The sequence below is a fragment of the Gekko japonicus genome, unplaced genomic scaffold, assembly GCF_001447785.1.
Source record: "Gekko japonicus isolate JY-2015 unplaced genomic scaffold, Gekko_japonicus_V1.1 scaffold1005, whole genome shotgun sequence".
Classification (NCBI taxonomy): domain Eukaryota; kingdom Metazoa; phylum Chordata; class Lepidosauria; order Squamata; family Gekkonidae; genus Gekko; species Gekko japonicus.
In genome coordinates this window covers 571,833-596,371 of record NW_015161982.1, presented here as the reverse complement: position 1 = coordinate 596,371, position 24,539 = coordinate 571,833, and the positions used below count along the sequence as shown (strand labels likewise).

Sequence of the window (24,539 nt, the reverse complement as noted above, 5' to 3'; positions counted from 1 at the left end):
GCTCGCTCACAGCTTTCATGCCAGGAGCTCACGAAGTAGAATCTTTGCTCACAGGGCTCCACAGCTTGGAGGGAGCACTGCAACACCACAATGGGCAAGTAGTCTTGCAGAGTCGCACAGGACACCTCCAAGTAAATATGGGTGGGTTGTTTTAAAGGGGCATCCATCCACACTAAATCTTTGGAAGCACATTGCAATAAAGCCCCTACAACTGTATACAGAAATACTGAGCTTCCCTACCATTTGCCACAACTAGCCCACCACACAACCAGGATCAAGACTCCTAAGTGGACCAACAGACAGTCATACACTCGTTTGAGAAACTGAGTATTACAACACCTCTGGAACATTACAGATCAGTAGAGGCAGCACTGCACAGTGGTCAGAGTTGCAGATTGATGTGGGGAGACCCAGGTTTGTATTCTCACTCTGCTGGCTGAGTGACCCCGGGCCAAATCTCCCCTTCTCTACCTAACCTACTCCACAGGGTTCTTGTGAGGATGAAATAGAGACTCATGGGCAGGGTCCCCAGCTTCCCTGGCAGGAACACTATGTTAAGAAATCTCTCACAATTATGCAGCCATAGCAGGCAGGAGGAAAGGAGGTGAGTACCTCCAGCGCCAGAGACTTGTAGAGGAAGAGTCAAACTTTGGGGACTCACCCGTGCACCAGAGGGCCAAGGCAGCAGGAGGCAAGAAGCCTGGGCGAGCTGGGCTCCTTCATGCCTGGCAGATTAGGTGCAAAGGCGAGAGGTGGGCAAGTAGAAGAGGCACTCAGCCAGCTGCACAAGCTGCATGCAAAGAAACTCCCACCGCCCAAGCTTCAGGGCTGCCTCGTTAAAGGAGTGTGGAGGCCAGACTCGCAAATGAGAAAAAGCAAGCTCAGGGTTCGGCCCCATTATATCCTATGGGCCATTGAAGTCAATGGCGAAAACATAGGGTATATTCTGGGGGCTGGAAGGGAGGAGGTTTGAGAGAGAGGCTCCAAAATCGCAGGGTAGCTGCTGGAGCCTCTCCCCAAGATACCCACCATGTTTCAGGAACATTGAACCAGGGGGTCTAATACTACGGTCCATTGTCCCATCCCCTCCATTGTTCTCTATGGTGGGAAAAAAGTTATTTTTCCCCCACCATAGAGAACAATGGAGGGGATAGGGGCAACCTGTTTGGGGCCCCGTAGAATTGGACTCTCGCATGTGATGACATCACACGCGAGAGGTTGAATTTGCCCCTATGAGTCCAAGGCCACCACCCCGGGGCTCAGGGAGGCAAGGGAATGTTTCACCCCCCCACGTCGCAGCCACCGCTGAGAACAGCCTCGGCCAAGCAGAGATGGGGGAGATTTTTCCTGGGGTGCGCGGCTTCACGCACCTCTGGGAAGGTCTGCATTGGCCCTGGAGGCCTAGCGGAGGCTGCTGGAGCATTTGGGCCCCCCCCCCCCGCATCGCAGTCACTGCCGAGAACAGCCTCAGCCAGGCACAGACTGGGAGAAAGCCGACTTAACCTCCTGCTTCTTCCTTGTTCTGGAACAGAATGAGGCTGGAAGCAGTGGGCGGCTGGAAGAAGGGGGTGGGACTTTGCCATGTGACTGCCCCACCCCTGTACCTCTCTCCCGGAGTGACATACCGGCACGCTCCGGCACAATCCAAGGCCTGGTCATCATCATGGAACAAAATTGACATGAGATGTAAAGAGAGAGAGAGAGACTGGGATGGGAAGCCTAAGGCTTTTGAAATGTTTTTCCCTTTAATACTTTAGTGAAAAAAGGGGGGGGCATTTTGGCAGTCTCTGGAAGCCTAACATTAAAATGGCGACTGAGCCACATGGACCTTCTGCAAACCACCACACTTAAAAATTGCTTGGGATCAATCCATTTGATAGAAAATTGCAATCCACACAGGAGAGGCTTTAAAAAACTGCCAAGATCATGATCAGTGTGCAGAATCAAATTAGAGAACCACAAAGAGGAAACCATGCAAATTTGTAAGGAAATTAGTGTTACTATGCAGCTGCGCTAGGGCACTGGCAAAAATACTCCCCATTTTTTCTTAATTTATGGCACAAGACTAAAACAGATCTCCAGATTTTCTGCCAGAGAACTCCTCCTCCATACAAATTGCAGCACGATGCAAAATGTGGTGGAGTTGCAGCTGACTTTGCACAGGTGAGTACACGCACACAGTCACACACACATTGCCAACGATCACAGCTTGCAATGGCAGTGTCACTGGGTTCTACTGTGCATTCTGTACACTCAACATGTTACCCTATATAATGAGATCGTGTGACTCTTTTCCACTTTTCACATGGCTGATAACACAGCAGAGAATTCCCTAATGCTCCACAGTATGGAAAACAGGGCTTTGTAGCTGCTTGTCAGTTTCAAAAAAAGTCTTGTCAATTTCAACATTGAGGTTTTCCCCCTTTGTGTTCCTTTCTGTTCCCTTTCATTCAACAAACTAAGGCTAAAATGCATGCACAAAACCACCATGAGGATTTAAATGGAAGGTGCTTGCTGGATGTTACTGCAATAGGACAATCATGTATTTTTTTTTAAAAAAAAACTTTGGACATCATTCCCCACATGTCACAAGTGACATTCCACCCCGATTTAGAAAGATGTGTTTTTTAAATTGTATCTGCAGAATAAAATACACCAGAGGAAAAAGAATGGTGTGTAAGGTGGACACAGAATTCGAAGTCAAGATTAAAACCTTACTTCTCTGAAAACTTGCAGTAAGATGTGTGTAATGGGCCACACGCTCTTCACTGAAGTTTGCATGTTTGGCCTGCAGTGATCCTGTATCCTTGCTTGGTCGCAGCCAAATTGTTTGGTCACAAGTTGTGTATCCTAGGTGGGCTTGCCTGGATAACAGGGTTTTTTTTCATGATTTTGTGATTACAGCTGGGATTTTTATGTTGGATGACTGCCTGCTGAGGATGCTCAGGTGTCATTGATGCTGCTCTTGGTCCTCTAACTTTCTACCTCAAAGCCCTTTGCTACTTATATATCCATCATCTTCCTCCTGAATTCTACCTATTGTATCTGGTCTCCAGCATCATCATCCTAGCATTGTCAGAAGCTACTAGGTGCAGAAAGGTAGCAGACTTGCCAGGCATTTCTTCTTGAGGCTCTCAAGTGCTATTCCCATGACATTTCTAACTGGCTATCTTTCTAAACCTGCAAGTCTCACATTTTCCTATGTGTGTGCATCACAATTATTACACAGCCTTGACCCAATTCCCAGAACAAGACTTCCTTATCTTTCTTTCGTCCTTGCCTAAATTCTAACCTATTGGCACTCTTTTGAAATTTAGTTTCTTACCTATTATTTTTGAAATTTTAAATAAGATAATTTAGTTATAGTACTGATATATTTTAAGCCACCTTATTCCAGTCTTAACACTCAAGGTTGACTACACGATCAGTTCTTTTTTGTTGATGTAATGATGCTTTTGGATTAAGACTGTCCTATCATACAAAAACTAAGTAATTCCATAAATCATCCTATACAAAATGTGGAAATATTTGCTTCTGCAGCTGCCTAGAACAATTAAGTTTCCTTTATGTAAGACATTTTAATCCATCTTTCTCTAGACTTAGGGCAGGTTTTGTCATTAGTAAAATGCTGAAAATCACATGCAGCTCATGGCCACTTCAACAAGACTATATCTAGCAAAAAGTCACAAAATTTCAGCTCCACCTCAGCTACCTCTAGCCAGTCTGAAGGGAAACACTTTACAAGCCTTCCAACAAACCACTGGACTTTTGGCATAAATTTGTCCTCGTTGTTTCCATCTTACTAAAAGATGGATTGAACAAGATGGTATTCTTGGCCAATGAGAGCCTGAGACAAAACACAGTAAAGGAGGTGATCTCATAAGGTTGGTCATGTGCCACACCTTTACTCTACTCTAAGAGGCTGGACATTTTCAGAAATATATATATAAAATAAATAAACTACTATATAAACAAAGGGAACAATATTACATACTGATATGAAAACCAAGCTGATTGTCTATTTAATGAAAAGTGACTACATGATGGCAAGCTTTGTATTCTCACCTCAGGGTCTTGATGCATAACACCATTAATGTCATCCAAGGAACAGTCCAGAGGGAAAAACCAGCACAAACAAGACAACAGGTGGTTCAGTGTGGTTCTATCACATCATTTTAGAATCAGGGGTATTTCACCTTGGTTTTAGGGACATATTTAAAAAAGAAACCTTCAATCATCATAAAAAAGGCAGGAAAGAATAGAGAGATTTCTGCTCATGGATCCACGTTAATTCCCTTTATCTGGTCTGCTTCTATTTATTTATTTATTTATTTATTCATTTCATTTATGTTCCAACTTTCTCCCCAATGGGACCCAAAGCAGCTTATGTTGTTTTCTTTTCTTCAGTTTTAGTATGGCAACACACCTGTGAGGTAGTTTAAGGCTGAGTGTGTTTGTTACCCAGCAAGCTTCCAGTGCAGAGTGGGGATTCAGAGATTCAAACCTGGGGCTCCCAGATCCTAATCTGAGACTCCAACTACTACAACCATTGGCTTTCGTTTCCAAATACTGTAGTTCTTTTTGTGCGTGTCCTTCTTTCTCCCTCCCTCTTTCTCTCTCTCATTAAACTGCATGTAAATTAAACAGACTATGGTGAAGAACTGATTCAAATCGAGGTGACCAGAAATGAAGTTCCAGACTTACAGCGGAAATTATATCTGATAAATCTCCAGGTCCTGATGGCTACACCTGAGAGTTCTTAAGGAACTTAGATGTGAGACAGTTGTTCTGCTAACCCGTATATATAACCTATCACTAAATTCAGCCACTGTATCAGAAGCCTGGAGAGTAGCAAATGTTACACCAAGTTCTAAAAAGGGATTCAGAGGGGAACCAGGAAATTACAGGCCAGTAGACTAATGTTTGTTCCAGGCAAATTAGTAGAAACTGTAATCAAAGATAGAATTGTTAGACACATAGAGGGACAAAGCCTGGGGAGGGAACATCAGCCTCACCAACCTTTGGAGTTCCTTGAGAAAGTGAACAAGCATGTAGACAACAGTGACCAGTAGACATTATGTACCTGGACTTTCAAAAGGCTTTTGACAAGGTACCTCACCAAAGATTCCTGAGTAAATTTAGCAGTCATGGGATAAAAGGATGGGTTCTCTGATGGATTAAAAGCTGGTTAAATGACAGGAAGCAAAGAATAGGAATCAATGGACAGTTCTCAGAATGGAGGGAAGCAAGCAGTGGAGTCCCACCAGGATCGATGTTGGGGCCAGTACTATTTAAATGATTCATAAATGATCTGGAACTAGGGGTGAGTAGTGTACTGGTCAAGTTTGCAGATGACACCAAATTATTTAGGATGGTGAAAACCAAGGCTCACTGTGAAGAGCATCATGAGGATTTCCACAAACTGGGTGAGTGGGCAACAATATGGTCAATTAAGTTCAATGTTGGTAAGCATCACATGATGCACACTGGGACAAAAGAATCCCAACTTCAAGCATAGGCTAATGAGGTCTGAATTTGCTGAGACTGAGAGGGAAAAAGATCTTGGTGCCATAGTGGATAGCTCAATTTAAATGTCAACCCAGTGTGCTGCAGCAGTGAAAAGGGCAAACTCTATGTTAGGGATTATTAGGAAAGGGATCGAGAATAAAATGGCCAATATTGTAAAAAAAAAAAAATTCTTCCTCTCTCAAAATACTAGAACTCAAGAGCACCAATGAAGCTGATGGGCAGTAGATTCAGGATGGACAAAAGGAAATACTTCTTTACACAGACAGTGATTAAAATTGGGATTCACTGCCAGAGGATGTAGTGATGGCCACAGGAATAAACAGCTCTAAAATGGGATACCTTTTACCATTGGTGGTGGGTAAGTCTATCAATGGCTACTAGCCATGGTGACTGTGGGGAACCTCCACATTCAGAGACACTAATTCTCTGAATCCTGAAGCCAGAAGACAGCATCAGGGGAAGGCCTTGGCTTCTATCCCCCTTTGGCCACTGTGTGAGACATGAGGCTGGATTAGACGGACTACTGGCCTGATCCAACAGGATTCTTCTTATGTTCTTATGGTAGCAATGTAAAGATATCCTGCTTGCTAACAAATGTATTTCTCTGTCTTGCTTTGATGTTTATGTTCAATAAGCAGTTCCCACCAAGTCGAAGTACTTGTATTTCATTGGAAAAGCATTACTCCCTTGCAAACAATAAAAATCACTGTGTAAGTAGCAAAATTGCTTTGTAATAAATAGGGAAGCAATTTATAGACACACCATTCTTTGAACCAAGTGTTTTTAACAGTTATTAAAAGATATATCAGGGTGTCAAACTCATTTGTTATGAGGGCTGGATCTGACATAAATGGGACATTGTCGGGCCGGGCCATGCGTGTCTTAAAATGTAATGCCAGGTAGTGGTGATATAAACTTTATAAAGAACACAGACAAACACAATTAAAGATATTTTACCAATTTCTGGGTATGTATCAAGTTGGTGTGGTCCTGGTAAGCATCATGGTGTGTCATCGCTGCAGAGGGAAACCCTCACAGGCAGACTGGAAAGCCAGCAGTGAAGCACAGGGCTGATGCCCCCATGCTGCCTGGAGGAGGGAGCAAACCCTTTCCCCAGCTTGCTCTCATGGTCAATACTCTGAGCCTAGAGCCTAGGAGGAAACATGAAATGGCTGGGCATTGCGAGATTCTCCCTCCCCCCTCAGGTCTACATAGAATGGCAGTGGCTCTCTCAGGTCGAAGTCTTTCTCATAAGCCACAGCCTGGTCCTCTGGAAGTGCCAGGGACAGAAACTGGGACTCTGCATGCCAAGCAGAGGCTCTTCAACTGAGTCACAACCCCTCTCCCCCAATCTGAAGTCAACATGAATAAGCCCAGCAAAATAAATAAATAAATAAACAAATAGAAACAAACTGAACCACTGTAGCAAGGCAAAGCATGGAGGAGGGGAGCGGGAGGGGGAGGCAGTTGCACCCAGCAGAGCAAAGGCAGAAAGAGCCCAGAAAAAAAAGGAAAAAGAGACACGGTATAGCAAGGCAAAGCATGGAGTAGGCAAGGGTGAAGGGGAGCCAGCTGTATTTGGCAGAGCAGTGCATTCCTATACTAACTTACTCCAATTTAGGCCCATCAAAACCAATGGACTTAGATAGGAGTGCCTCAATATAGGATTGCACTGAAAGTGTCAGACTGGGATGTGAGAGGCCCAGGTTCAAAACCCCATTCTGCCATGGAAGCTTACTGGGTGACCTTGGGTTATTCACTGTATCTCAGTGAATGATATTGTTAGCTGCTTCAGTTCCCATTGGGAAGAAAAATGGGGAATAACGAATAATTCAGGCGAGGGATGCATGTCTATTACAACAAAAATCTTGTGGCACCGTAAAGACTTATTGATTAAGGATTTATTGTGGCTTAAGCTTTCAAGAAGTAGAGCCAGCTTCATCAGATATTAAAAAAAAAGTAAATTTAGGCCCCTGCCACACGGGGGGAAATTGATGCGGCCAAAGTGCGGCTTTTTAAAGCTGCACCAAAAGAGACACGCGGTGGTGGGATCAGACTGATCCCATGAGCCGCCGTGCAGTTGCTCCCCGGCACAATCAGATGCCGGGAGGAAAGACACGGAAGGGAGCACAAGGCAGCTGGCTGCGCATGTGTGCGCATGCACAGTTCAGCTGGGAGCCTCGAATGCTCCTGAAGACGGGTGCTTCTGCGATCCGACGGCCACGTTTGCTGCGGCGTTTCAGGTAAGCCCTTCTCTTTACTAGGTTCTTTTTTGCTCTGCATTACTGGGCTGAAGGGGCGGAACGGGGACGGGTGCACGCCGCTTCCCAGATCAGACTGATCCCGTGAGCCGCCGCGCAGTTGCTCCCCGGCACAATCAGATGCCGGGGGGAAAGACACGGAAGGGAGCACGAGGCAGCCGGCTGCGCATGTGTGCGCATGCGCAGTTCAGCTGGGAGCCTCGAATACTCCTGAAGACGGGCGCTCCTGTGATCTGACGGCCGCGCTTGCTGCGGCGTTTCAGGTAAGTCCTTCTCTTTACTAGGTTCTTTTTTGCTCTGCGTTACTGGGCTGAAGGGACGGATCAGGGACGGGTGCGCCCCACTTCCCAGATGTTGCAGCTTGATCGTGCCCGTTGGCTGCACGATCCGTTCCTCTTCCGGGCCTAAACCTCCCGTGTGATTGGGGCCTTAGATGACTATTAGATACATGAAGTGTTCTCATTTGGTGCAGAGAGACAAAGCAGGAGACAGAGGAAAAGTGTACTGTATAGAAATATTAATTTCTAAAAGCCTCCTGCCTTCTCATGTGATATCTTCTGATAACGCTGTACTTTGTTTCCTCTTACAAGCCAAATGCTGAGGCCAGATGGCCTCAATAGTATGCCATATAACCACACACCTTTCACACTTCTAAGTGGAAGAGCTAGACTTCAAGGCGCCTGCTTTAAGGCTACATGGGCCATGTCACGTACATCATGGAGAAGCTGGAGGTTTGGGTCATGTGATTGCAGGCGTGGCCTCCAAACGCCTAGCCAATCCTATGTTGCAGCTATGACAACTAAGTTTTGGACACACCTACTCGCAATTGGCTCCTGGCCAGGGCTAATTTGTGAATAGATTGGGGTTTAATTGTCTGATCCCTTGGAAGAGAATTTTCTGTTCTTGCTCTCTCTCTACTTGTTGAATTCCACCTAGGAATGTTGTCCCAAGTGGAACAAAGACCTGGTTTGTGAAGCTGAGCACATGGCTGGTGCACAAGGGGGATTTTCCCTCAGAATCCCTTGGTGTCTACTTGGACTGTATACCTGGACATTCTTGGGCTATGGATCATCCTGGTAATTATGCATATCTCATACTGTGTAGTGAAGGCAAAAACTGTCCTAGCCTTTCTTGTTTTGAAACCTTATGGTCTAATTGCAATACTCTGTGCTGAATAAAATATTATTCTTGTTTCTAGCTTGTTTGATGTTGTAACTGGATTCCAAGGCTAGACTCCTGTGTCTTCTGCTCACCATACAGCTACCTTGGTAAGATTACTTGTGCAGCTCTAGATGGAGTTGTTCAATGTGTTATGTCCCAGAGGCTAACCTAAAAGTTTGGAATCCCTCCCTTGGGGAAAGCCGGGACCAGTTAAAAGGGATTCTGGTGGCTATTGTTCTGAATCCAGAGAGGGCAGCCTATCTCTCTGGGTTGTTGTTAAATGTACTGAAAAAATGTAGGTTTCCCCCTCATTCCTGGACAGGCTTGGGGGTAGAAATCTGTGGCCTTAGCTTGTGGGATCTATGAACTGGCGTTCAGTTGCAAAAATCGTGGGTACATTCCCCTGTGCAGAGGTTTCCCCCTCATTCCTGGACAGGCTTGGGGGTAGAAATCTATACATGTACACATTTCCTGAGAAAGGACAAACTTGTGCATCTGACAAAGTGGGCTGCAGTCCACAAAAGCATAAAGTACAATAAATATTAGGCCTGGATCCAAACTTTGCTTTCTGCCAGCAGTAATATAATTGCACCAACGTAGGAAGTGGGAGGTGATTTTCACCAATTCACTACAATTCACCAATTTCCACTGCTGATCTCCCTTCACATGCATCATCATTTCTGAAGGTCTTCTGACTCCTGGACACAGAGTTTTTTTGGGGTACAGTGGACTACAGTTGGGCAAGGGAGCCAGGGAAGTTCCATTCTTCTGGTTGAACTCCACTTATGTTACTTTGTATCCAGTTCTTTGAGGTATCAGTAGTCTCTCCATTGTATGTAACCATACCCATAGCTACAGTTTGGCATTTGGGGGCCGGGCCCCCTGACTTACTTCAAAGGCCCCATGACTTTCCATTTGCCACCTCTCCTTGCCTTCCTCTGCAGCTGAATGGCTGCGGGAGAGATGTCTGCACCACCCACCAGGGCCTCTCGCAGTTTGGTCCTCTCTGGCAACCAGAGGGGCTTCCCGCCCTAAGCCGGAGCTCTGTTTAGCTGCCAGGTGAACACTTAGGAAAGCATCGGCCACCTGACTCCCGGTGCACACCTTCAGGGACATGGATTGATGTTGGAGAGGCAGGGTAGCACAATCTCCTTTGCTTCCCACCCAAAGCTAGGATCCAGAGGTCGTGCTGTGGCCAAGGACCTGGGTGTGGCAGGCGAGGCACCAGCAGGTGCTTACCCATCTCTCCAGCAGCTGGCCTGGGCCCAATCCCAATGGTACACAGTGCACCACCGCCACTGTAGCCCACTCTGCAACTTCAACTGGGAGCCGCTCCCAGCCCAGCGCATCAATGGGTGCTGCGACCTCTGGATGACAGGCGGCAAGCTAGGGGGCTTCGGCCTCAACCTGCATCTTCTTGAGGAGCTCTTGGGGCAATGGCCCGACTCAGCAGCCAGGGGAAGCCTGCATGACCACCCCACCAAGCAGGTGAGGGCCAGTGGAGGCAGGAGGGGGTGCAGAGGATCAGCATCCAGGGATGCCGTTGGAAGGGCAGAGGAATAAAGACTCCATCTGGGCAGCCCAAGAGCTTCAACCTTAAGTAAATTAACTTTAATTAAATTAGCCAGTGCCCCCAAGGATTTTAAATGCCCCCCAAATTAGAAATTCCTGGCTACAGGCCTGTATGTAACCATCCTAAAAGCAAACTAACCACTATTGTTTGGGTTTTGACTTCTACTACACTTTCCTTGTTAGACCACTGTCAATTTAGCAATTCCTACTTCAAGCAGATCCCCTTCCTCTTCAGTAAAGCAAGAAAACCTGGAGTACTGGATGTAAGTGCTAATCTTTCATTGCACCATCTGCCCCTCGTTCTTGATCACACATTTACTGATCATGCGTGCATCAAGTTTGCCAGATTAAATCTGTCATTCCTTGCAGAGACTAGTCAGTAACTAAATTATGCTAGAGCACACTGCAGAGATAGGCAATTTTTCCTGCTGTTACAGTAATCATTTATATGTGGTCTGACATAATTGCAGTCTTGAGGCAAATACCAAATGGTTTATGGGACATCCTCCTAGCGAGCATTAATTACTAAACAGTAGGGTTTTAATAAATAAATAAATAAAATGCCTCATGTCAGTGAACCTTAGCCAAGGTTTGGTATGCTACTATAACATGCCTTTCCAGGGAACCAGGGCACATTGACTAATGAACAAGGGCAAAATATCACCATTAAAAAGTACATGACTTGAGAATTTTCCAAGCATGAATCTTTTCTTTCATTTGCAAGCTGCCTGAGAAGATTTTGAAGTATTCCCACCTTTAGCCCTTACAGATTTTTCTCAAAACACCAACACGCATGGAAGAACCAAATGTCTGCAATGACTGGAAGATGATCTAAACCCATGAGTTGGGATCTTAAGGTGGGTTGTAAGAACCACTAGCTGCTGGGTTGTAAGAGCCACTAGCTCTCCTGTGTTTTTGAAGGATCTGGTGCTGGTGTAAATCACTGATAGCAAGAAGGCCAATTTATTTGAATATACACTGACAGGATCAGCAAGAAGACAAGATGAAGTCACTGCTGAAGAGGGTTCCTCCACACTTCCTGGTGTGTGGCTTATGTTCTATATCTGCCCACAATCCTGGCATTGACACTGGAGTTGAGCGAGTTGCATGCTCAGCATGTCCCAGGTCTGGAAAGACCAGTAGTTTAGGGTAATCCCCTGAGCTGAAGCTCCATGCATAAGGATTTTGTATGATGCCCATGTACTTAAAATGTTCCTTTCTGGAAATGTCTGAGAATGAACTCCAGTGATGGGCATGTACAAAGGTCTTACACTCATGTCATCAGTTTGTTATGCTGAACTTTGGGACCTTTGCTGATTCTAAATGAAAGAGACCCAAGTTACTGAGAACGAGTTTAAAATGTCTGTGGGGTTTTTTAAAAAACTTATTTAGTAATCGAAAAGTATTGTAATATGAATGTCCCAATTGTTAACATTCAATAAGACCAAAAGATGGGCAAGGCCCTTCATCCACATTTGTCTGCTATTGTAATTTTTATATTTGACATTTTCTTTTCCTGTTTTTGTATTTGTGTGTGTATGTTTCCATGCCTGGAAGTCATGGCAACCTCTGGAGACTACTACTGGGGCATAGAGGACTTTCATAGAAGTGGCTGGATAGCCTGCCTCTGCCTCCTGGTATTCTTTGGAGGTTTCCCATCCAAATACATGCCAGGGTTGGCCCTGCTCAACATCCGAGATCTGATGAGATCAGGCTTGTCTGGGTTATGCAGGCCAGGGCATATTTGTCATGTTTTCATCAGCACAGCACTGATGATGCAAGGCCTATTAACTGGCAGGGTGGGACAGAGCTTCCTTCAGGCCCAAGCAGCACCCAGAACAGCTACAGCATCTCTGTGAAAACAGCAAAAGATATACTTGAGATACACTTTACCTCATTGATAGCCCCTGTTTACTTTTTCCTCTTTGCATCCAACTTCAGAGATTAAGCAAGGAGTGCTTCACACTAGCACCAGAACCTAGCGGTGCATGAATGCTTGAGGAGTACAATTAGCAAAATAATTCTCTCCTGGCTCATCCACCTCTTCTTTCCCTCTCAGCACTGCTCCTGAGTCCTCCCTCCTGCCCTACTTCACAGCAACTGGAACAGGTGCTCTACTTTGGTGTCACCTGTACTGCCGCAGGAAGGAGCTAGGGACATGCATGAAAGTGGGCCAGGATTTGGAGCTCTTCATCTCTCTTTCTTCTGTCTTTTGACAGAAATCTTCATATATCTATATATTTAAAAGAAAGTCCCCTCACCATAAAATCAACACCCAGGCCAAACCCCTAGACCTAGAAACACGAAATTCAGGGAGAGGACTTCTACCATGACATAGATGCTCACTAAGAAGGGATTTTTAGAAATTCAACCCCTAAGGGGGTCAAAGGGGGTAAAATGTGCTCCCTCACATTGCTTCCTATTTGGCTGCCAGGCTGCTGCCTCCTTGCACCCCCGCTCTCTGATTGGTCAGCTGCAAAGCTCAGTGTTCTGAGGCTAAAAAAAGTTACAGGAGACTGCAGAGAGCTAATGACAGTTGAAGAAATCAGGAATGGCCAACCACCTGTGAGGTGCAGCATTGCTGCTGGTCCAGCCTCCCTGATGGCTTCAAACATGCTCCCCCCCACATCCTACACCTGACAGATAGCTGTCATGTGCAGCAGCAGGTGCAGGGTGCTTAAAGTAATCTGGGACTCCACCTCAGCAGTAATGCCTTAGCGATCCTGCTGGCTCAGCCTCCACAATGGTTTGCAATACCCTGCCCCCTCCCCTTCCTACACTGGACAGGCAGCTGCCTATCAGGTGTAGGAGAGGGGGTGGGATGCTTACAGCCTTTGGGGAGGCTAGCTAAGCAGGTTTGCCTTAGCGCTGCTGGCCCAGCCTCCCCAATGCCTTTAAACACACTCCCCCCAACACCAGACAGGCAGGTATCTGTCAGGTGTGGGAACAGGGCCAGGGTACTTTAATCCATCAGGGAGGCCACTCGAGCAGAAACAGTTGAGGACAGTTACAGAAATCAGTGATTCAAGACTCCTGAATAGACATTTCTCATAACAGTTAAAATGGCAACTGAGTTTAAGAATGTTCATGGTGAGATAGTAAATGACATTTCTAGGAGCCATTTCAATGCATGCCTCCCTCATGAACCTGAAGAAATGTCCATCACCACTCCCTCAGACCAACTCCCACTCCCACTTCTCACCTCTTACTGCCCCCAAGAAAGCTCTTGGCAAACATTGAGCCAGAGACACCAACGCTGCAAGGGGAAGGCAATTTAGGAATGTGGCAAACATATTTGCACATAATACTCCTGCGGTGCACTGAGCTGCACAGGCCAAGTACCAGCAAGATCACCCTGAGGTGCTCAGAACAACACAGTCTCATTATGATCAAAACAATCCAGGAACACAAGTAGAGAGGCCATCACTTCCATGGAAGGTCAAGGCTCACTCAGCCATGGCATATGATCCTGACGTGGCTTATGAGGCATACCGCCCTGTAGCTCTGGGTACTATCAAAGGTAGTAATCAATGGAATGGAAGAGACACACATCCAGATACACTGGATATTTGTTATCAGAACAATTTGGAGAGCATTTGCAGTTACCATGAGAGATTATCCATGGCCTACTATGTAAACTATTAGCAATTGCACATCACATGACAAAGCAACACCTGGCTCTAAAGAAAATCTTTGTTCATATATTTATTTCTGGATCTGTGTTGTTTTACAGTAGTAATATTGACCACTGAGGAAGGCCCTAAGGGGCTAAAATGCATATGGTCTACTGGTCATAAGATATACCCATCAATTGTATATGCAAAAAGTTTAAAGAGTCTGATATCTGGATAATTTCTCTTAACCTATTTTATCTTTTACTAATGTGTACACCATAATAAATATTTGTATTTTTATAATAACTTATTTTGTTAGCTTGACTCTCATATATCAAAGCCATTTCTTGGGTTGAGTTCTCCTCCACTTTTTTCTCTTGGTTTTTATTGAACCTCTACATACCCTGCTACCAGGTAGCCACCCTGAGCACACCCATTTCATGGACCATGTTTGTAAGTATAATGGATGCTTCAGCATGACATCATTCGTGGCCAAGCAGGATCTACAAGACAGTTTTATACCCACCTTCAAAGTAAAGGGACAGTTTTATCACTTGGTCAGAAGTCTGCTGCCAGAACCACAACACAAAGCCCAATTCCTTCAAATCTATTTCGTGGGCAAGGACTAAACAGAACTGTGCTTGAGGTGCAGCAGCATTCCTGACATCAGACAGGAATTGGTCAAACAACGGCAGAGGATGCTACATGGCATCAACAGCTATATAAAGGCCCTAAAAACCACCCTGGACATGGTACCTCCAACATGCAAGATGTTCAAAGTCATCATCCATGCAGATAGAAAGCCCATTGATGCTCATGAAGGTTGGTACAATGCACCAATCACAAATGAGGTAGCTCTGGTGATTGTTGGTCAGCAATTCAAGCAGTGAGACATTGTCCTGCAGAGTCATGACAACACACTACACCACATCAGCAAGATTCACTGATCATACAACGCCCTGCAGAACCCATTCCTGTTCTGCTGTGGTGAGGATGGGGACTCCATTGCCCTACCTCAGCACAACCCTAACACTATGTGTCCCTCAAAAAGACAGTCTCTGCAGCTTCCTCTTCAGGCAATTTTCGATTGACATGTACACCAAAATAGAGACAGAGAGGCTGAACTACATTAGGAAAAACCAGGCACAGCTGAGAGCAGACAGCTGCATTCACCTGAGGGATGCTGTGGGGAGGTAAAATGCTGATGCTGCTCAGCTAGGTCAAATGGTGGTGCTCCTGAGGGCAGAATCACCAATGTGGTCTATAGAGAGGTCCTTCAGTAGAGAGAAAAAACAGTACATATGTCTCACTTCATTTTTTACACTACAATCTTCTCCATTAGAATTCCTATAACAAATGTTACATTTTAAACTTCACATCATCAGTATTATAACTGGATTTACGGAACTTAAATACTGTAGCAAAGCATGGGTATCAAGCTAGTATTCCAATATGTATGTCGTAGATCTTGAAGAGTTTTTAAAAGAGAACCATACAATGTGCCCCCTCAGGAGAAACTGAACAACCCTGCCATCCTTGCTGGGATTTTTGACTGAAGAAAGCTCTAACCATTAAAATAAATGCAATAGTCAATAAACAATGTCTTCCACTAACCTGAAGATTCACACATAGTGCTCCAGAAACAACCATGCACTCCATAACCAAATCACTTTTAAATTAATGTAAACTGCTCTGAACATCTGCCTTTCCCATAATTACTGTTTAACTATGTTAAAAATCCCTTCAGTGAACCAGAAATTTATTGATAAGTAAATGAACTGCAAATCTTTATCTTAATGGCTCACAAATTTTTGTCATTTGTGCTATCTAAAGTAGGCTCAACTCTCACATTGCCTTGGCTCTTACACTTACAGCTGGACACACTGTAGCTGTCTCAAAATAATATAGCAGTCATCGAACCATTCATAGCTTATCTTCATAGCTAACACTAATTATTACATGTAAGCCACCTGGAGCCAAGAGGAAAGCCAAGAGGAAAGGCAAAGTATAACTGAGCTGACTTCGGCTGGGAGGGTGGGGTAGGAATGTGAAGAATAAATATAAATAAATAACTATTTTAATAAACAAAGAGGTGTCAAACTCATTTCTTATGAGGGCCAGAACTGACATAAATGTTACTTTGTCAGGCCAGGCCGCGTGTCCCATAAAATGTAATGCCAGGTACTGGAGATACAAACTTTAAAAATGACACAGGAAAACCCAATCAATAATATTATTTTTTACTCAAAATATAAACAAAAGCAATTGATTCCTAGGCATTAAAGCAATTGATTTACTGGGAAATCCACACCCCAATAAGTGTATTTAATCATATGCAAGACTAGTTTTTCCCCAAGGGATACAATAAAGGGTAGGGGGGAGCATCTTACATTTCAATACAAATTAGTTACCTTTTGTACATATAGCACTTTTAGGAGATAAGTCATCTACCTTGCAAGAAAATAAGGTAGTTTTTCAGCACCCCACATACATCCAGCCCCAGCAGCCAAGCACAGCTATGATCCATCTCTCACTATTTGTTTTGTCTCTTCCCCTATCCTACCTCTGAGGCTCTTGAGGAGGCCCATCAGGCTTCCCCCTCCACTGCCCCATCCCCACCACCACCACCAACAACCCTGTGAGGTGGTCCTGGCTGAGTAACCAACCCCGGGTGACCCAGATGACAAGTCCTGGCTCAGGAGGAAGGCGGTTTGAACTGGGCTCTCCCAGATACCCCCACTGCCAGTTCTCATCCCTCCTGCATGTCTCATAGAAGCGGCGGGGCTGAGGGGAAGACCTGATGAAGAGATTGTTTCCGAAACCTCAAGGGGTGCTTTTTGTCCTCTTGCAACCCCTTTTCTTTCATGGGCCGAGAAAAGATGTGGGGGAGAAGGGAGGTCGCTGTCCCCCACCCTCCCTGACACTCATTCTGCCTCCTAGCTCCACGACTGTTCAGACATGCGGCAGCAACAGCAGCTCCCCTTTCCCCATTTGTTCCTCCACTTGCTTCCAAGGCTGGGACATCTTTCCCCTCAGAGAAGCATGCACAAGGCTGCCCAGTTGCCTTCCAATTCATGCGCTGGCCCTCCTCCTCTCTCTCCTGCTGGCTCTGTTCCTTCATGGCCAAACTGCTGTCCTGTGACCAATCCCGCTTGTCATTCAACCATTCATAGCTACTGCTATGAATAGCTACCACTTCACCAACCCCCCTCAAGGTCTTTGTTTGGTGCAGCGGTAGCAGCACCGGCCACTCAGCTCCACTCCCCATGCAGTGGCTTCACCAGTCCTCACTGAGCTGCAGTCAGAGGAGGTAGGGGAGGGGGAAAAACCATGCCTCTACTTTCTCTGCATTCGCTACCATTCCTCACACATTATTTTACTTCAGCCTCATAGTCCTTCCCCCGAGCGGTTTCCTTTCTATTTCTTGACTGCTTCAATCACACACACACCTCACTGCGTATGCCCACTCATTCCCCCGAGCAGCCTCCTGCCATCCCTCCCTTGTAGCAGTTGCTTGCGGGCTGAATACGAGCCCTGAACGGACTGGTTCTGGCCTCCAGGCCTTATGTTTGACACCTATGGATTAGCAAACTTTCTGTAACAGGTACTGGTATCATGAGCACTTACAAGTAGCAGTGGCAATTAGGTAGCATATTCTGCAACATTCAGCCCCCACACTGTGTGAAGAATGAGGACAGAGAAGAAACCACAGAGGGTCAGTACACTAGCCTTCACAGCCATGTAGTAATTAGGTAGGGCTCCATATGATATGATAGGATGTGCTGCCATACCTTGGTCTAATCTTTACAATATAAGTGCAACTTCGTTGCCCGTATACAGAGACCTGTAGCCAATTGTATTGAATTCCGACTCATGGGAGACAGGGGTATTTTCCCCATTACATAAAGTAATTGCTGTTCTTTATGAGATGTAAACCACAATCTAATGGGGAGAGTGTTCAGAGAGCCCACCAGCCAATACACCAATATATCTTGGAGAAAAACTGGTGTAGTGTCCCTCTTCTGCTGTACCGTGACCTGCACCTGCACTGCAATGCCATAGAACTGTGCTGAGGCACCACCAGCATAATCCTCCATGCCGGTGGGGGGAGGGTCATGCCCAGGGGTCTGGCAAGAGTTAGTTGACTCCCTAAACTAGTCATGGGAATGCCCTCCCATAACTGGCATAAAGTTATGCCAGCAAAAACTGCAGCATAGCCCATAGGTGCACTTGTGAAAGAAAATGCCCACAAACCCCTGCGTGGAACAGAATGCCAACTATGGCCACAGCCAATCACACCTCTCCCCAGTAGTGTCCAAGCCCCTTTTTCTGCATCCAGTCACAGCCGATCTATACACTAATATCTAAATCAGCTAAATCTGAGAATACAAATCTGGTGAATGGGCAAGACAGATCTTTCTACAAACCTGAAAAACACCCTAGGTTTGCAGAAAAATGTGAAATTAAAAAAAAATCATTGAGGGGGTTAAAAACCCCAGAATTATAAATGGAGCACTTGAAGCTTTAAGCAACATTCCCTCAGTGGCTGTTGTGAGGCAACCATGATATTCCAGGCTGGATTTTGTCAGTAAAAGGCAAGGGGAGAGGGCAGAGCCCTTTCCAGACTACTTTGGCTGGTTTTGCTATATCAGTTTCCCCAGTTCCTCTTTTTGTAGTGTACATGCAACACAGTGTACCTTGATTGTAGTGGTATGTGCTCCTGGATATTCTTTTTCTTCCAGAGTTGACCAGCGCTGTATAAATTTGGATACCAGGGGATCATCATAGTCCACTATCTGAAATCCTGATACGTTCGCTCCTCCAAACTGTATTTTTGATAGATCTCCATCCGTAAATCCCTGTTTATGGAGAACATTTGTCAGCTGGGCAATTATTCAACTTTTCTGTCACTTCTTAATAAGACAAGAGAGCAAGCTATCCAACAAACATTTTTGATCTTGAAATATAAAACAAGAATTTTTGTAGTTTGATGTGAGCAAGGCAGTATTCCTAACTCAAGGTTTTATCATTTCTCTCCTTCCTCTGCTTTTCTCCTTTGGTATAGAAGGATCTAGTCTGCCTAGCAACAACATATGGTCTGCCTATTGGGACAAGCTTCTAAATACCAGCAATGAAATCTGTATCTGTTAAAATACAGTAAAGACTTCTCTTTGGGCTGCAATCTCTGTAGAGGTCCTCTTGCTTGCCATTCGGTTTTACTATTTGAGGGGCTCTATCAATTTTCCTTCTAGTAGAAGGGTTGCCGACACTGGCTTGGGAAATTCCAGTGGATTCAGTGGTGGAGATTTTGTTGCCAGCTCTGGATTGATACATATCTGGAGGGGGAGCGGGTTGGGGGTGAAACCTGTGGAGAAAGGAGTATGAAAAGGGACAGGACCTCATGTGTTATAATGCCATAGAGTCCACCTTCTTGCAGCTTTTTTGGTATTGTTTGCATTTGTGTGTGCATTTGTGTGCCCATGCCTGGAAGTCAGGGTGACCTCTGACAACTTCTACTGGGGCACAGAGGACATTCAGAGAAGTTACTTGATAACCTGCCTCTGCCACCCAACCCTGGCATTCCCTGGAGGTCTCCCATCCAAATACTTGCCAGGGTCGGCCCTGCTTAGCAAAAGAATCAAGGGCAATAGAAGCCCAACAGAACAGAATCAAAGTACCAGTGGATCTCTGCAGTAGAAATTAAAGGTGGGTGACATTTTTTCAAGCCCAGCAGAACCAATGCAATGTACAGAGTGCCCAGCAGAACTCAGTGCCATCGGCATTGCAAACTTAAAAGGACTGATCTCAAAGGACAGAGTCATAACTCCAAGCAAGGGGGGGGATTTTGCAAACTCTATGGCAAAAGGGGGGGCCCTCTTGAAACTGACATGATGAGTTTGAAACTGACAACAGTGTTTCCAAGACTGGTGAATCAAAGACTGGAGAATTCTAACCCCCCATTGCTTTGAAGTTTAGTAAACATATTGTTTGAGGGGAGACTGCCTGGAATTGTATCCATTCACAAACTAGCATCAACCTCCACTTCTTGAAAGTTTGTGGGAAATTTGTGCTGGTTGACTTACCAAGAACTTCACTTTGCAAACCATGAACTGGCCAAAACTCAACATGAGCTGATTTACGCTCATCCCTAGTAATGTGCATAAAAGTAAGGTCTGTTGAATGCAAAAGGAATGGAGAGAATGAGAAAGGAGATGAATACTGAAAATTAGGAAAGGGAGATGAGGAAGGCCAAGGTGAAAAGGTGAAAAGTGGTAGTGGAAAGTGCTGTCAAGTCACAGCTCACTTATGGCAACCCCGTAGGGTTTTCAAGGCAAGAGACGTTCAGAGGTGGTTTGCCATGGCCTGCCTCTGTGAACCCTGGAATTTAAGTCAATGGCCCCACAGGGATGTGAAAGAAAGGTACAGATGAGAGAATGGGCAAAAGTGTGAGAGAGTATAAGCTGGTATGTTATCATGAAGGAAGCTGTCAGTGTAGTTCTAAACAAAGTCATACCCTTTCCAGCCCATTGACTTCAACTCTGCTTAGTTGTAGCTATACAGGATTGCACTGTAATTGCATGAAATACTTCTATAATTTCTGATGACCTGGAATAGACTCCTTAAAAGTTTTCTAGACAGAAACTATCAATAAGCTCTACCATTGTTCTCTGGCTGCTCTCCCACTTGTGGCAGCCCCCAAGATGTCAGACAAGGGCCAGAAGGGGGTTTCCACATACACTAGGCCTCCTCTTCCTTCCCTGGGGCAAACCACTCACCCAGCCTGTACTTTGCGGTTTGTATTAAAAAGGCTGCAGTAGCCTTAACAGGATTGACATTCTGTGAAGGTATCCCACCAGACTTTCAAGTATCCTGTTTCGAGAGATCTTGCATAGAAATTCCATAAACCTCTGGGCTCCTTCTTCCTACCACTATTGCCTTGACAATACCACTACCATGTTGGTTGCTGCCTCCTTCTCATCCCTGCTTGGATACCTGCTGCTCTGGTTCTAACCCAGCCCCCTCACTCCTGGAAGTCAGCCTTTTGCCTGCTTATTGCAAACTGCCCCTCAGGGCTTTGCAAATCTGGATAAATTGGAACCCACACAGTGGAGTAAAGGTATTAACATTAAACACTTACCAGATTTGCAATGATGTAGTGGTATCCTTTTACATGTTTACCAATTGTAATAACCTGCAACAGAAAAAAATAGTTCACTTGATTGGGAAAAGGTACACTTAAAATGTATGGTTAATCAGTCACTGGACTGTAAAAGATCTAAAAGCACTAATTAAGTAATCAGTGGACAAAAATCACTGCACATAAAAATGTGGATTTTAATTCATGAAGTCCATATAAGTTTCTTAGTGACAGTCGCAAGGTATTTAGCATACCTCTCTCAATTCAAACAATTCTTTCAATCCACTTCTGTGATGTTATGGACTTACATCCTTTCCTGAGGCCTGTGTAGATGCTCCCAATGTATTGTGCCCAATATAGTTAAGCAGCATTACCAAAACAATTGATGGTTTTTGTTCTATTTAGATAGGAGAAACTGTTGCCTTCGGTTGACACTCTTGCTGGTTCAGACCATCTCCTGAGGACTTGCTGTCTGCCCCTTCTTTATGACAGGAGCAGGGCCTCATAGCTAAAGGTCCATCTGGGTACTAAAGCTTCGGGGTGAGAACGGGTGTATCCAAGTTTGGTTGATCTACTACGATAATCCTAAGCATATTCAGGAAAGAGCCAAATGGTAACACTTATGTTAAATCTGTGGTATGGCAGATGATGCACTGGGAACAAGAGCACATTTTATGTGGAATGCTACTTGTGCTGAAGCAGCTACTCATGAGGTCTGCACAAGTTGGACTGGCTGAGCTTCAATTTTTTAGACTGCTTAAGAACATAAGATGAGCTATGCTGGAAAAGACCGTCAAGTCCAGTATTCTGTTCACACGGTGCTTTTAGAAAGCTGACAAGCTCCCTAGCAACATGAAGAGGCATAGTGCCTCTGGTACTAGGGCGAGTAGATATCCATCATCAGGACTCTTTTTGTAGAAAAAGCCCAGCAGGAACTCATTAGCATAATAGGCCACACCCAACAGCAGAAACTCATTAGCATATTAGGCCACACCCCTGACAGCACAGCTCATTAGCACATTAGGCCACACCCCCATGTTACCAGAAGTGTGTTCATCCAGCCACACCCACCTTTTGCTTCTTATTCTGTTTACCTTGTTTGTTGTCAAAACCCAGGGCTTTTTTAGAAGCAGGAACTCCTTTGCCTGTTAGGCCACACACCCCTAATGTAGCCAATCCTAATGATTTTCTGCTGTTGGTTGTGGCCTATTATGCTAATGAGTTCCTGCTGGGCGTGGCCAACTCGGGAGCCAGCCGGAACTCCGTTCCTGTGCGTTCCTGCCCAAAAACAGCTCTGTCCATCATGACTAGTAGCCATTTATAGCCCAGTCCACTCCCCTTTTAAAGCCTCCCAAGTTGGCAACCACAACTGCATCCTGTGACAGCAAGTTCCACATATTAACATACACCGTGTGAAGAAATAGCTCACCCCGGCTACGATGGGGCTCGAACAGCCGGAGCTGTTCGGCCAGATGTTAAAGCAGGCTTCACTTACCGCCTGCGCCACCGCTCCCTCTGGTACTAGGGCAAGTAGATATCCATTATGACTAGTAGCCGTTTATAGCCCAGTCCACTCCCCTTTTTAAGCCTCCCAAGTTGGCAACCACGACTGCATCCTGTGACAGCAAGTTCTACATATTAACATACACCGTGTGAAGAAATATTTCCTTTTGTCTAAGTTACACCTTAATTCATTTCGAGGTAATGACAGGGAGCAATGACATGCATGTGCGACTTTATGCACATGGTCAGGTTCGTTAGAAAGGTTCTCTGTTCCAGCATCAACAACCAATGTGAGCATCCAAATAATATGTAAGTTTGTTACCCATCACTACCTTGCCCCATAGGTAGCAACAGTGCATGTGACATTCCAGACCTGAGGGTCACAGCCGTTATCTTAAGGATTAGTAGCATTGACTGATGAGTGTCATGTGCATTATCCATAACCTTGAGTATTGTGTTCTTACACAACAGATGGTAGCAACAGTGCATGTGACATTCCAGATCTGAGGGTCACAGCTGTTATCTTAAGGATTAGTAGCATTATCCATAGCCTTGAGTATTGTGTTCTTACACAACAGAATTTCTAATACCCATACAAAGGCCATTTATTATGTATCTTTTTAAAAAACTCTGTACTTGAAAAGACTTCTGACATCATTCATATGTTAGAGGAAGAGCCCACTGCTAACCTCTTCAAGAAAAGATACTAGAAACATGGATAAAACTCAGCCTGAAGTACTTGGATTTTTGCAAGCTGGTGTCAATGAACCTGAATGGCCTGCACTCTAAGTGCTTCAGTTTAACTAGACAGTGTAGATCAGGCAAGTCTTTTAATATATCATTGATCAAGTACAATCCAGGGCCACTGCATTTAACTATGGGTTTCAGCACTTTAATCTTATCTGATGATCAGAAGTACACATTAGTGTCCTTTATAGATCTTCATCAGCTGAAGTACCAAAAATAATAGCCTCTAGCTTTGAGAAATAAAGACAGAAGGAAGACATTCAGCACATGGCCCTCAAGCCTACAAATTCACTCTCCACTCCTGTTCAACAGTATTTCAGTCTTCTCGCCTATGTGAATAAATGCAGGAAATAAGGTCAAAAATATCATATATCTAATTCCAAACTCGCCCATAGATTATATGGTCACTAGATTTCCTGACATCTTAAAAAATGTATTTGAGGACCAAAACCCAAAACTCCCCCAAATAATACAAACAAAAGCTGTAGCTTTAAGGAAAAAATGCCCACTGAGATCTCAGTTCGTATCTGGGGTTTGCTAGACAACCACGACACCATTTCTGAGACCTTCCAGGCATTGGTTTCTGTAAAGCAAAGCTATGCTTGGGGGTGGGGGGTTCAGGGAGACCAAAACAGCTCTGGAAAAGTTCCCCCCTTCCCTGCCATGTCCTCTGATGGAGGAGGACTTGCCTGGCCTGGCAAGTCACTGCATGACTCAGGAATAGTGGCTACCACATGACTTGGGTCTGGGCCTGGTTGGTGGCCACCATGCAACTTTTGCAATATGGTCAGATTTTCCTGGGGAGAGGCTGCCAGAGGGAAGCAAGGCAGAAAATCTGAAAACTTGGTGGAGGCCCCTAAAGGCAGGTTGGCTGGTAGGTGGGAAGGAGGAAAAGGGGAGGGGCTATGGGGGTTGCTGGGGGAAGGAAAGAATAGTGAGGGAAGGGAAAATGAGTTTTCCCCTGCAATCACTGTGGGTCCCTGAGTAGTTTATATTATTTGTTTTGGGAAAGAG

The 24,539-nt window shown here is 45.1% G+C and overlaps 1 protein-coding gene across 2 annotated transcripts in view; it reads right to left on the bottom strand.

The window, feature by feature from the left end:
• Nucleotides 1–24,539, bottom strand: part of GRIA2 (glutamate receptor, ionotropic, AMPA 2) — a 138,679-nt gene that overhangs the window by 22,903 nt on the left and 91,237 nt on the right. For both annotated transcript variants that reach the window (XM_015429784.1, XM_015429783.1), the window contains exons 5-6: nt 21,276–21,329; nt 18,835–18,996 (exon numbers count right to left, since the gene is read on the bottom strand). In XM_015429784.1, the coding sequence (XP_015285270.1) occupies nt 18,835–18,996; nt 21,276–21,329 (216 nt within the window). The remainder of the gene's footprint in view (nt 1–18,834; nt 18,997–21,275; nt 21,330–24,539) is intronic.